Source organism: Amblyraja radiata, unplaced genomic scaffold (genome assembly GCF_010909765.2).
Source record: "Amblyraja radiata isolate CabotCenter1 unplaced genomic scaffold, sAmbRad1.1.pri S43, whole genome shotgun sequence".
NCBI lineage: Eukaryota > Metazoa > Chordata > Chondrichthyes > Rajiformes > Rajidae > Amblyraja > Amblyraja radiata.
In genome coordinates, this window is record NW_022630150.1 from 5268078 (window position 1) to 5283077 (window position 15000).

Sequence of the window (15000 nt, forward strand, 5' to 3'; positions counted from 1 at the left end):
CTTTTACATCCTACACACTTGGGGAGAGTTTACACAAGCCAATTAGCCTACAAACCTCCAGCGGAGGTGGGCTGAAGGGCCTGTTTCCACACTGTATCACTCTGTGACTGGTGTAGATGGGGCATGTTGGGCTGGTGTGGGCAAGTTGGGCTGAAGGGCCTGTTTCCACACTGTGACTAGTGTAGCTGGGACATGTTGGGCTGAAGGGCTTGTTTCCGTGACTCTGGGACTAGTGTAGATGGGACATGTTGGGCTGAAGGGCCTGTTTCCACACTGTATCACTCTATGACTAGTGTGGCTGGGACATGTTGGGTGGTGAGGGCAAGTTGGGCTGAAGGGCCTGTTTCCGTGACTCTGGGACTAGTGTAGATGGGACAAGTTGGGCTGAAGGGCCTGTTTCCACACTGTATCACTCTATGACTAGTGTGGCTGGGACATGTTGGGCTGGTGTGGGCAAGTTGGGCTGAAGGGCCTGTTTCCGTGACTCTGGGACTAGTGTAGATGGGACATGTTGGGCTGAAGGGCCTGTTTCCACACTGTATCACTCTGTGACTAGTGTGGCTGGGACATGTTGGGCTGAAGGGCCTGTTTCCGTGACTCTGGGACTAGTGTAGATGGGACATGTTGGGCGGTGTGGGCAAGTTGGGCTGAAGGGCCTGTTTCCGTGACTCTGGGACTAGTGTAGCTGGGACATGTTGGGCTGAAGGGCCTGTTTCCACACTGTATTACTCTGTGACTAGTGTGGCTGGGACATGTTGGGCTGAAGGGCCTGTTTCCGTGACTCTGGGACTAGTGTAGATGGGACATGTTGGGCTGAAGGGCCTGTTTCCACACTGTATCACTCTGTGACTAGTGTGGCTGGGACATGTTGGGCTGAAGGGCCTGTTTCCGTGACTCTGGGACTAGTGTAGCTGGGACATGTTGGGCTGGTGTGGGCAAGTTGGGCTGAAGGGCCTGTTTCCGTGACTCTGGGACTAGTGTAGCTGGGACATGTTGGGCTGAAGGGCCTGTTTCCGTGACTCTGGGACTAGTGTAGCTGGGACATGTTGGGCTGGTGTGGACAAGTTGGGCTGAAGGGCCTGTTTCCACACTGTATCACTCTACGAGTGGAGGAACGACACGTTAGGCTGCATCGACCACAGCGGAGGGGGACACCAGCGTACCTGTTGCCCCTGGTCACGATGACTCCGTTCTCGGTGGAGAAGGCATCTGTCGGCAGCCCCTGGATGTTCCAGTCTCGCACCGTGGTCGGGTTGGAGAGGAAGTGCGCAAAGTCAAACTCGGGCGAGTACGGGACGGCCCGGATATTCACCTGTGGGCAACAGCACGGGGGGAGTGTAACCTCAACACCTCACCTGGAGCAGGAACAAGACCCGCTCCTCCCACCCTCCCTTCTCCTCCCCTCCCCTCCCCTTTCTCCCAACCCCCCTCTCATCCTCCTCCCCTTCCCCTCCTCTCTCCTCCCCTCCCCCTTCTCCCACCCCTCCCCCACTCCTCCCCCTCCCCTCCCCCTCTTCTCCCACCCCCTCCTCTCCTCCCATCTTTGTCACAGAAGCTGTGGAGGCCACAAGTCAGTGGATATATTTGTCAGAGAGAGATAGATTCTTGATTAGTACGGGTATCAGGGGTTATGGGGAGGAGGCTGGAGAATGGGGTTAGGAGGGAGGGATAGACCAGTCATGGTGGAATGGTGGCATAGACACGATGGGCCGAATGGCCTAGTACTGCTCTGATCATTCACTTTCCCAAATATTCACTGGGCTAGCCTTGGTGCCTAGAAGAGGGAGAGAGGGAAATAGGGAGAGAGGGGGAGAGGGGGAGAGGGGGAGAGGGGGAGAGTGGTGAGAGAGGGTCGAGAGGGGAGCCAGAGGGAGAGGGGGAGAGGGAGAGGGGCGATGAGGGGAGAGAGGGAGGAATCGAGAGGGGGAAGAGGGAGGAGGGAGAGAGGGAGAGAGGGCAGGGCGGAGAGGGGGCAGAGAGGGCGAGAGCAGGAGATGAGGGAGAGGGAGAGGGAGACAGAGTGGGGAGAGGGGTGAGGGATGAGAGGGGACGAGGGGGAGAGGACGGAGAGGGGGAGAGGGGGATTGAGAGGGGAGGAGAGGGGAGACGAGAGGGAGAGACCGGAGAGAGGGTAGAGAGGCGCGAGGGGGGAGAGGGGGAGAGGGCAGAAGGGTGAGAGAGAGGGAATGAGAGGGGGAGAGGGGAGAGGGGGAGAGAGGGAAGAGGGACAGAGAGAGAGGGATGAGGGAGGGAGAGGGGGAGAGAGAGGGGACGAGAGCGGGAGCGAGGGATGTGAGAGGAGAGGGGGAGAGAGGGAGAGGGGGAGAGGGGGAGAGGGGAGAGGGGGAGAGAGGGAGAGGGGGAGAGAGGGGACGGAGAGACGAGGGAGAGGGGAAGAGAGCGGGGAGAGAGGGAGAGGGAGTGGGGAGAGAGGAGAGGGGAGAGGGGAGAGAGGGAAGAGGGGAGAGGAGAATGGGGGAGAGGGGAGAGGGGAGAGAGGGAGAGAGGGAGAGGGAGGAGAGGGAGAGAGGAGAGGGAGAGAGGGAGAGAGGGAGAGGGGGAGAGGGGAGAGGGGGAGAGGGGGAGAGGGGGAGAGAGGAGAGAGGAAGAGAGGGGGAGAGGAAGAGAGGAAGAGAGGGAGAGAGGGAGGGGAGAGGGAGAGGGAGAGAGGAGAGGGAGGGATAGAGGGAGAGAGGTGAAGGTCAGGCTCTCACTCACCTCCTTCATCCAGATGTCGGCAACGATATCCTCGCGATAGTTGGACAGGAACGGGCCCATGTAGGAGAGGAAGGCAGATGCCAGCAGACAGTCGCCGACCAAGTAGCCCATGTCAGTGTCCAGTCCCTGGCACAGTGTAGAGACATGGCACGGGGTGAGGTGTTGAACGACAGATGTAACCACCTGGGCAGTTTGATTTCTCTAACCCCTGCACACCCTCTCCCACCCAAGTTGCACCAGCTTCTCGTTCTCACCCAGCAAACAGCCAACAATGGCCAGCTTCCTTTATCATAGTTACTTCTTTGCATATCTTTCATTCATTGTTCTTTATCTCTCTACATCACCGTCTATATCTCATGTTTCCCTTTCCCCTGACTAGTGTGAAGAAGGGTCTCAACCCGAAACGTCACCCATTCCTTCTCTCCAGAGATGCTGCCTGTCCCGCTGAGTTACTCCAGCATGTTGTGTCTATCTTCTGTTGAATTCAGCATCTGCAGTTCCTTCCTACACAGACTCTGCTCCCATATGAGGGGGGATCTTATAGAAAGTCACAAAATTCTTAAGGGGTTGGACAGGCTAGATGCAGGAAGATTGTTCCCGATGTTGGGGAAGTCCAGGACAAGGGGTCACACAGTTTAAGGATAAGGGGGAAGTCTTTTAGGACCGAGATGAGAAAAACATTTTTCACACAGAGAGTGGTGAATCTGTGGAAATCTCTGCCACAGAAGGTAGTTGAGGCCACAGTTCATTGGCTATATTTAAGAGGGAGTTAGATGTGGCTAAAGGGATCAGGGGGTATGGAGAGAAGGCAGGGATGGGATACTGAGTTGGATGATCAGCCATGATCATATTGAATGGCGAATGGTGCAGGCTCGATGGGCCGAATGGCCTACTCCTGCACCTATTTTCTATCTTTCTATCTTTCTATCTTTCTATTGTGTTGTGCTGCTGCAAGTAAGAATGTTCTAAGGTACACAAAATTGCTGGGGAAACTCAGCGGGTGCAGCAGCATCTATGGAGCGAAGGAAATAGGCGACGTTTCGGGCCGAAACCCTTCTTCAGACCCTTGTTCTATCTGGGCCACATGACAATAAAACCCTCCTGCCGCTCACCTTCACGGTTTGTTCCCAGCGGGCTTTCTCTGCCGCTAGGCCGGACAGCAGCTTGGCCGCCCGGTCCAGCTTGATTTCCATCTCCTCCGACTTTTTGCGCAGTTCCTCCTTCTGAGTCAGTTTCTCGTCGTATTGTTTCTTCAACATCTCCAGCTTCTCGGCAACCTGAGGAAGGGAGAAGCCTGATGGTGGCACAGCAGTAGAGACACCCGGGTTCCATCCTGACTACGGGCGCTGTCTGTACGGAGTTTGCATGTTCTCCCCGTCACCTGCCCCGTGGGTTTTCTCCCAGATCTTCGGTTTCCTCCCACTCTCCAAAGACGTACAGGCTTGTAGGTTAATTGGCTTGGTGTACGTGTAAATTGTCCCGAGTGTGTGTGTGTGTGTAGGATAGTGTTAATGTGGGCTCGGTGGGCCGAGGGGCCTGAATGAATTCTGTGGAATTATGAATGAAGAATTGTGGAATTCTCTGCCTTGGTGGAGTCTGGTTGTCTGGATGCTTTCAAGAGAGAGCTAGATAGGGCTCTTAAAGATAGCGGAGTCAGGGGATATGGGGAGAAGGCAGGAACGGGGTACTGATTGGGGATGATCAGCCATGATCACATTGAATGGCGGTGCTGGCTCGAAGGGTCGAATGGCCTCTACTCCTGCACCTATTATCTATTGTATCTCTAAACTAAACAAAACTAAGATGCAGAAGAAGCCTTTGTTGCTTTGGGCTGCCTGTAACCGATGGGGTTAATAACACAACTGCGCCACATTACCAAAAAAAACAGCATGCAACTCTCTTAACTTAGCCTGAAGTTGTAATTAGACCCAGTGAGCAATTGTAATCAGAGCACAATGCCTGAAAGAGAGATTCAATGGAGCTTTCACAGGGAAATTGGATCAAGATTAGAAAGGGAAAACCTCCAGGGATGTGGGGAGAGAGAGCAGGGGGAAGTGGGACTGAAGGGCGAGCGGTTTCAGTGCTGTGGGATGAATGGCCATTCCATTTGTGGTGTGGGAAACACATCGTCCAATGCCCAGTGGATGAAGAGTGAGGCAGGGCACAGGCTCAATGTGACTGGGGGACTTGGAGGCAACAATCTGGAGGACAAGCATAAAGTCATTTGCTGAACAGTTGTTTGTTGCAGAATGCCATAGGAGAGAGGTTGGTTACCCTGGAGAGGATGAACGAGGAGGGTTAGGAAGACCAGGAGCTGAGCTACAGGGAGAGGCTGGGAGTTTACTCCTTGGAGCGCAGGAGGATGAGGGGTGATCTTATCGAGGTGTACAAGACCATGAGGGCAATAGATCGGGTAGATGCACAGTCTTTTACCCTGAGTCGGGAACAAGAGGACATAGGTTTGAGATGAGTGGGGGGGGGGGGGGGAATTTTAGGAAGCTGAGGGGTAACTTTGTCTGCTCAAGTGGTGGTAGGCATTTGGAATGAGCTGCCAGAGGTAGTAGTTGAGGCAGGTGCTACTATCATAACACCTGGACAGGTACATGGATAGGATATGGATCAGTGGATGGGGTGGGTTGGTTTGCATGGGCAGGTCGGGCCGAAGGGCCTGTTTCCGTGCTCTATGACTCTGAGAAGGTGCCGACATTGGAGACGCTGGGTTGTGGCCAGGTGGCCCACAGTGGCAGACAACCGTCACGCACACGCACACGCACACGCACACGCACACGCACCTCCTTTAGCTTTGCCTGTGCCTCCGCAAGAGACGCCTGTTTCTCCGCCAGTTGTGCCAAAGCTGCGTTCAGCCGCAGCCTCTTGGGTTCCACCACGCGGTACAGTCTGCCGTACAGCTGCCGGGGGAGAGACAGAGAGAGGGAGCACGTTACACACAGGGCTCTACACAGAGGGGGCACGTTACACACAGGACTCTACACACAGAGGGGGGCACGTTACACACAGGACTCTACACACAGAGGGAGCACGTTACACACAGGGCTCTACACACAGAGGGGGCACGTTACACACAGGGCTCTACACACAGAGGGGGCACGTTACACACAGGGCTCTACACACAGAGGGAGCACGTTACACACAGGGCTCTACACACAGAGGGGGCATGTTACACACAGGGCTCTACACACAGAGGGGGCACGTTACACACAGGGCTCTACACACAGAGGGGGCACGTTACACACAGGGCTCTACACACAGAGGGGGCACGTTACACACAGGGCTCTACACAGAGGGAGCACGTTACACACAGGGCTCTACACACAGAGGGACCACGTTACACACAGGGCTCTACACACAGAGGGGGCACGTTACACACAGGGCTCTACACACACAGAGGGGGCACGTTACACACAGGGCTCTACACACAGAGGGGGCACGTTACACACAGGGCTCTACACACAGGGAGCACGTTACACACAGGGTTCTACACACAGAGGGAGCACGTTACACACAGGGCTCTACACACAGAGGGGGCACGTTACACACAGGGCTCTACACACACAGAGGGACCACGTTACACACAGGACTCTACACACAGAGGGAGCACGTTACACACAGGACTCTACACACAGAGGGGGCACGTTACACACAGGGCTCTACACAGAGGGGGCACGTTACACACAGGGCTCTACACACAGAGGGGGCACGTTACACACAGGGCTCTACACACAGAGGGAGCACGTTACACACAGGGCTCTACACACAGAGGGGGCACGTTACACACAGGGCTCTACACACAGAGGGGGCACGTTACACACAGGGCTCTACACACAGAGGGAGCATGTTACACACAGGGCTCTACACACAGAGGGAGCACGTTACACACAGGGCTCTACACACAGAGGGGGGGCACGTTACACACAGGGCTCTACACACAGAGGGGGCACGTTACACACAGGGGTCTACACACAGAGGGAGCACGTTACACACAGGGCTCTACACACAGAGGGGGCACGTTACACACAGGGCTCTACACACAGAGGGGGCACGTTACACACAGGGCTCTACACACAGAGGGAGTACGTTACACACAGGGCTCTACACACAGAGGGAGCATGTTACACACAGGGTTCTACACACAGAGGGGGCACGTTACACACAGGGCTCTACACACAGGGGGGGCACGTTACACACAGGGCTCTACACACAGAGGGGGCACGTTACACACAGGGCTCTACACACCGAGGGGGCACGTTACACACAGGGCTCTACACACAGAGGGGGCACGTTACACACAGGACTCTACACACAGAGGGAGCATGTTACACACAGGGCTCTACACACAGAGGGGGCACGTTACACACAGGGCTCTACACACAGAGGGAGCACATTACACACAGGGCTCTACACACAGAGGGGGCATGTTACACACAGGGCTCTACACACAGAGGGGGCACGTTACACACAGGGCTCTACACACAGAGGGGGCATGTTACACACAGGGCTCTACACACAGAGGTGGAGCACGTTACACACAGGGCTCTACACACAGAGGGGGCACGTTACACACAGGGCTCTACACACAGAGGGGGCACGTTACACACAGGGCTCTACACACAGAGGGGGCATGTTACACACAGGGCTCTACACACAGAGGTGGAGCACGTTACACACAGGGCTCTACACAGAGGGGGCACGTTACACACAGGGCTCTACACACAGAGGGGGCACGTTACACACAGGGCTCTACACACAGAGGGGGCACGTTACACACAGGGCTCTACACACAGAGGGGGCACGTTACACACAGGGCTCTACACAGAGGGAGCACGTTACACACAGGGCTCTACACACAGAGGGGGCATGTTACACACAGGGCTCTACACACAGAGGGGGCACGTTACACACAGGGGCTCTACACACAGAGGGGGCACGTTACACACAGGGCTCTACACAGAGGGAGCACGTTACACACAGGGCTCTACACACAGAGGGGGCACGTTACACACAGGGCTCTACACACAGAGGGGGCATGTTACACACAGGGCTCTACACAGAGGGAACACGTTACACACAGGGCTCTACACACAGAGGGGGCACGTTACACACAGGGCTCTACACACAGAGGGACCACGTTACACACAGGGCTCTACACACAGAGGGAGTACGTTACACACAGGGCTCTACACACAGAGGGGGCACGTTACACACAGGGCTCTACACACAGAGGGGGCACGTTACACACAGGGCTCTACACACAGAGGGGGCACGTTACACACAGGGCTCTACACACAGAGGGGGCACGTTACACACAGGGCTCTACACACAGAGGGAGCACGTTACACACAGGGCTCTACACACAGAGGGGGCACGTTACACACAGGGCTCCACACACACAGGGAGCACGTTACACACAGGGCTCTACACACAGAGGGGGCACGTTACACACAGGGCTCTACACACAGAGGGGGCACGTTACACACAGGGTTCTACACACAGAGGGAACACGTTACACACAGGGCTCTACACACAGAGGGGGCACGTTACACACAGGGCTCTACACACAGAGGGAACACGTTACACATAGGGCTCTACACACACAGAGGGGGAACATGTTACACACAGGGCTCTACACACAGAGGGGGCACGTTACACACAGGGCTCTACACACAGAGGGGGCATGTTACACACAGGGCTCTACACACAGAGGGAGCACGTTACACACAGGGCTCTACACACAGAGGGAACACGTTACACACAGGGCTCTACACACAGAGGGACCACGTTACACACAGGGCTCTACACACAGAGGGAGCACGTTACACACAGGGCTCTACACACAGAGGGGGCATGTTACACACAGGGCTCTACACACAGAGGGGGAGCACGTTACACACAGGGCTCTACACACAGAGGGAACACGTTACACACAGGGCTCTACACACAGAGGGGGCACGTTACACACAGGGCTCTACACACAGAGGGAGCACGTTACACACAGGGCTCTACACACAGAGGGAACACGTTACACACAGGGCTCTACACACAGAGGGGGGGCACGTTACACACAGGGCTCTACACACAGAGGGACCACGTTACACACAGGGCTCTACACACAGAGGGGGCACGTTACACACAGGGCTCTACACACAGAGGGACCACGTTACACACAGGGCTCTACACACAGAGGGGGCACGTTACACACAGGGCTCTACACACAGAGGGAGCACGTTACACACAGGGCTCTACACACAGAGGGAGCACGTTACACACAGGGCTCTACACACAGAGGGAGCACGTTACACACAGGGCTCTACACACAGAGGGGGAACGTTACACACAGGGCTCTACACACAGAGGGAACACGTTACACACAGGGCTCTACACACAGAGGGGGCACGTTACACACAGGGCTCTACACACAGAGGGGGCACGTTACACACAGGGCTCTACACACAGAGGGGGCACGTTACACACAGGGCTCTACACACAGAGGGAACACGTTACACACAGGGCTCTACACACAGAGGGGGCACGTTACACACAGGGCTCTACACAGAGGGGGCACGTTACACACAGGGCTCTACACACAGAGGGGGCACGTTACACACAGGGCTCTACACAGAGGGGGCATGTTACACACAGGGCTCTACACACACAGGGAGCACGTTACACACAGGGCTCTACACACAGAGGGGGCACGTTACACACAGGGCTCTACACACAGAGGGAGCACGTTACACACAGGGCTCTACACACAGAGGGACCACGTTACACACAGGGCTCTACACACAGAGGGAGCATGTTACACACAGGGCTCTACACACAGAGGGGGCACGTTACACACAGGGCTCTACACACAGAGGGAGCACGTTACACACAGGGCTCTACACACAGAGGGGGCACGTTACACACAGGGCTCTACACACAGAGGGGGCACGTTACACACAGGGCTCTACACACAGAGGGAGCACGTTACACACAGGGCTCTACACACAGAGGGAGCACGTTACACACAGGGCTCTACACACAGAGGGGGCATGTTACACACAGGGCTCTACACACAGAGGGGGCACGTTACACACAGGGCTCTACACACAGAGGGAGCACGTTACACACAGGGCTCTACACACAGAGGGGGCACGTTACACACAGGGCTCTACACACAGAGGGGGCACGTTACACACAGGGCTCTACACACAGAGGGGGCACGTTACACACAGGGCTCTACACACAGGGGGGGCACGTTACACACAGGGCTCTACACACAGAGGGGGAACGTTACACACAGGGCTCTACACACAGAGGGAACACGTTACACACAGGGCTCTACACACAGAGGGAGCACGTTACACACAGGGCTCTACACACAGAGGGGGCACGTTACACACAGGGCTCTACACACAGAGGGGGCACGTTACACACAGGGCTCTACACACAGAGGGGGCACGTTACACACAGGGCTCTACACACAGAGGGGGCATGTTACACCTCTTTGGTGACACTCGGACTATCCTTGATCGGACTTTGCTGGCTTTACCTTGCACTAAACGTTATTCCCTTTATCCTGTATCTGTACACTGTGTGGACGGCTCGATTGTAATGATGTGTTGTCTTTCTCCTGACTGGGTAGCACGCAACAAAAAGCTTTTCACTGTAGCTCGGTACACGGGACAATGAGCTAAACTGAGCTGGATGAGTATGTTCTCTCTGCATCCTTACAAGTGTGCAAGGGGCATCAGTAGAACTTTAGCCTCTCATTCACCAAACTCCTTGGCCCCAATTGTAATGCCCTGAGCAGCACGGTGGTGCAGCGGGTAGAGCTGCTGCCTCACAGCGCCAGAGACCCGGGCTCAATCCTGATTACGGGCGCTGTCTGTGTGGAGTTTGCACGTTCTCCCTGTGACTGCGTGGGTTTTCTCCGGGTGCTCCGGTTTCCTCCCACACTCCAAAGACTTGTGGGTTTGTAGGTTAATTGCTTTGGTATCATTGTAAATTGTCCCCCAGTGTGTGTAGGATAGTGTTAATGTGCTGGGGGGTGTGGGTGAGTGGAGGGGAACATCAGTGGGATGCGGTGGGGGTAGGGTACACGGAGGGCCCCGTCGGTGAGAGGCGGGGGGGTGGGTGTGTGATTGGAGGGGGCCGTCAGTGAGATGCGGGTAGGGGGTGGGGTACCTCCATGGCCAGCACCCACATACACAGGGACTTGGCTGCCACAGACACACGGCCCACGATGTCGGGCTGGAAGTCCGGCTGTGCGCAGTACGTCCCGATCTTCTTCAACACCTTGTCTGAAATGTTGTCTTTATCAAAGTTGATGAGCTGTTTAATGAAGGTGGGCTCACCTGTAAAACAGGAGACACCTGGTCAATGACCGAACTCTGGCACCACCCCCCCCCCCCCCCCACCACGCCCCCCACATTGAAACATGACCAGTCCCGTCAATGGCCCACGTCCACCTGTTGCATCAACACAGAGCCGTGACACCCAATGGGCATTAGGCACCATATTGCCATCCAATGGCCGACACTCACCGTGACATCCAATGGCCATCTGTTGCCATGGTGACAACCGATGGTCAGTCACTATTGGTGACACCCACTGGACATCAGTCGGTTTGGCCAGCGGTCAATGGCCATGGGGGATGGACACAGCAATCGATGTCTGTGGTCTACGGCCCGTGTCTTCATGATGAGGAATCCTGGGGGGGGGGGGGTTCCTGACTGACCACTAATCTTCCCACCTGCCGCCATCTGGCGACTGGCACCGTAACCAAAGTGCGAGCCTGGCAACACCGGCTGATCTATAACGTACCAGTGGCACTGGCCTCTTACCCAACTCCTTCTTGGCCTCGGCCCAGGTGGGCTCCGAGCCACGAAGGATCATCACCGCCTGCATCACCGTCTCGACCAGGATCGGAGGGCGGCCGTACGACTTGATCTCAGTCATGTCTTTCTTATTCAACGACTCCAGCGCCTGGAATAGAGAGAGAGAGAGAGAGAGAGAGAGACGGGCGCTCAGGTGAGGGTGGAATCCTATCGGAAAGGAAGGCGGAGAATTGGAACAAGTGAGGGAGGTGGGGAGGGGAGGGGGGCACTGGCGGGAGGGGGGAGTGGGTGGTGGGCACCTGGAGTGAGGTGGGAGAGAGGGGTAAGTGTGGGGCAATCAGGATGGATGGAGGGACTGAGAGGGAGCAGGTTACGTGAAATGAGAGAATTGAGCAAGTTGGGCCGAAGGGCCTGTTTCCACACTGTATCACTCTGTGAATGAGTGAAGCAGGGAGTTACGGAGAGAGAGATCCTTGACGGAAAGCAGGGGGGGGGTAGTGGGGAGAGGTGGGATGGTTCATACGAAGAGTGCTCTCCAGGGAGAAGGATGTTTTTCTGAACCAGGGGTTGGTGTGAGCTGCAAGGGGCGTCGAGGTGGATTCTGCAACATCTTTCAAGAGGAAATTACATAGATACGAGGATAATTAGCAGGCTGTGGGGACAGTGTAGGGAGGTGGAACTGATTGGAAGCCCTCAATGGAGCCAGCACATGCTCAATGCAACTTGCTCTCACATCAGTTCTACGCTAATTCCTGTTCCACTGTACACGTTCCCGTTTCATTGGTACACAGACACTAAACTGACCATGAAGCTTTGAATCTTTGAGTTATGAACATGTAATTTGAAACTAGCCCTGGTTTGGCAGAGCAGCATAGATGAAGTAGTCCTCCCTTCCATGCTACTGGTTCAGTGCATGGTCTTGAGTGCACTTGGTATCCATGCAATGAATGAAGGCAGGCTCTGGTCAACAGCTCGACTATGGAGCGGCGATGTGCGGGAGGCCGCGACCATGGCAGATAGGCCTCATGCTCAGCACCCAGCACCCAGCACCCACTGGAGACTCCAACTAGGCCTGTACTCGCTGGAGTTTAGAGAATGAGGGGGGGGGGACCTCATTGAAACGTACGGAATAGTGAAAGGCCTGGATAGAGCGGATGTGGAGAGGATGTTTCCACTAGTGGGAGAGTCTAGGACTAGAGGGCACAGCCTCAGAATTAGAGGACGTTCTTTTAGGAAGGAGATGAGGAGGAATTTCTTTAGCCAGAGGGTGGTGAATCTGTGGGATTCGTTGCCACAGACGGCTGTGGAGGCCACAAGTCAGTGGATATATTAAAAGCAGAGATAGATAGATTCTTGATTAGTGCGGGTGTCAGGGGTTATGGGGAGAAGGCAGGAGAATGGGGTTAGGAGGGAGAGATAGATCAGCCATGATTGAATGGTGGAGTAGGCTTGATGGGCCGAATGGCCTAATTCTGCTGCTATTTCTTATGAATGGGAAGCAGCTCCCATAGAACAAACAGGTGGGAACCCGGACTTGGTGCCAGGTCCACTCCAGACCCAAGGATGTGGCTGCTTTGTGCCCGCATGCCCTACCCTCATGGCATCCTGCAGTGCTGGCATGGCTTCGTCCAGCTCCTTCTGGGCTCCCTCCGTCATTATTTTACACTTAATCTCTTCAGCGGCGATCTTCTCGCTGTGGGAGGTGACGGTCTGTAAGGACACAACACTCAGTGAGGTTTGGCTGAATGAGGCCGCAAACACAACACAGCAGGTTACAACCAAGGCAGAGTACACACAAAGCACTGGGTTACCAGGAGTTTAGACACACAGCGCTGAAACAGGCCCTTCGGCCCACCGAGTCCGTGCCGACCAGCGACCCCCCACACATTAACACTATCCCACACACACTAGGGACAATTTACACATATACACAACCAATTCACCTACACGCCTGCACGCCTTTGGAGTGTGGGAGAAAACGGAAGATCTCGGAGAAAACCCACGCAGGTCACGGGGAGAGAACGTACAAACTCCGCACAGAAAGCACCCATAGTCAGAATCTCAGGAGGAAAAGGATGGGTGACGTTTACGAGTTGAGACCCTTGGGGTTACAAGCTTGGCTTCCAGAGCAGCAGACGGGTTAGAAGGCAGGAGAATGGGGTTAGAAGGGAGAGATAGATCAGCCATGATTGAATGGCGGAGTAGGCTTGATGGGCCGAATGGCCTAATTCTAGTGACATTTATGACCTTTTATCTCCCAGTGTTTAACTCCAGCTGAACATCTCACTTCCCGCCTCCCCCAGTGTAGCGTGCGCATGTTGCTGTGACAGGAGGGCCGACCAGCGATGGTGGATGGGTGACTGGGGATGCCCACCTTCTGCTGTTCATCGGCCTCTCGTTTCTGCTGCACGATGATGACCAGGTACTCCTCGCACTGCTTCTGGAACTCGGCCACCTTCACCTTGGCTTCCTCCAGCTCCACGGACATCACCTCCACCTTGTCGCGAGTTTCGTCGATCTTCGACAAGCCGTTGCGCAGCTTGTTGGCCTGGGAGCTGATCTCGAACCGCTTCTCCTCCAGCAGCCTGGGAAACAGCAACGTGGAACATGGAACAATGCAGGCAGGGCAGGGCACAACATACAGGCTGGATTGTAAACATGCATTGTCTTTCCACTGACTGGCTAGCATGCAACATATAACGTTAGTACCTCCACCAATGTAAAGCACTTTGGCCAACGGGAGTTGTTTTTTAAATGTGCTATAGAAATAAAAGTGACTTGACTTGATAGGTTCACCAGGTTAATTCCCGGGATGGCGGGACTGACATATGTTGAAAGAATGGGTCGACTGGGCTTGTATTCACTGGAATTTAGAAGGACGAGAGGGGATCTTATAAAACATATAAAAGTATTAGACAGGCTAGATGCAGGGAAATTGTCCCCAATGTTGGGGGAGTCCAGAACCAGGGGTCACAGTTTAAGAATAAGGGGTCGGCGATTTAGGACTGAGATGAGGAAAAACTTCTTCACCCAGAGAGTTGTGAATCTGTGGAATTCTCTGCCACAGAAGGCAGTGGAGGCCGATTCACTGGATGTTTTCAAGAGAGAGTTAGATTTAATTCTTCGGGCTAAAGGAATCAAGTGATATGGGGAGAAAGCAGGAACAGGATACTGAGTTGGATGATCAGCCATGATCATATTGAATGGCGGTGCTGGCTCGAAGGGCCGAACGGCCTACTCCTGCACCTATTGTCTATGTTTCTATGTTTCTCTGACCCTCCCATGCAAAGTTCTCTTTTTCGCATTTCAGCATATCATTTCTAAGCAAAACATGAGGTTGGTTTGTGTGATGGTCTGGGCTGCATCCACAATTCGCGGCAATTTCTTGGGAGGGTTCATTCATTTGTACGCCCAACGCGGTATTCTGCCTCTAACGTCCACC

General features: G+C 54.9%; 1 protein-coding gene across 1 annotated transcript in view; it reads right to left on the minus strand.

The window, feature by feature from the left end:
• dnah2 (dynein axonemal heavy chain 2) overlaps positions 1 to 15000 on the minus strand; it is a 121087-nt gene that overhangs the window by 7456 nt on the left and 98631 nt on the right. The window contains exons 60-67 of the mRNA XM_033016320.1: positions 13933 to 14143; positions 13152 to 13268; positions 11565 to 11706; positions 10906 to 11075; positions 5511 to 5627; positions 3831 to 3995; positions 2719 to 2844; positions 1164 to 1312 (exon numbers count right to left, since the gene is read on the minus strand). Of these exons, the coding sequence (XP_032872211.1) occupies positions 1164 to 1312; positions 2719 to 2844; positions 3831 to 3995; positions 5511 to 5627; positions 10906 to 11075; positions 11565 to 11706; positions 13152 to 13268; positions 13933 to 14143 (1197 nt within the window). The remainder of the gene's footprint in view (positions 1 to 1163; positions 1313 to 2718; positions 2845 to 3830; positions 3996 to 5510; positions 5628 to 10905; positions 11076 to 11564; positions 11707 to 13151; positions 13269 to 13932; positions 14144 to 15000) is intronic.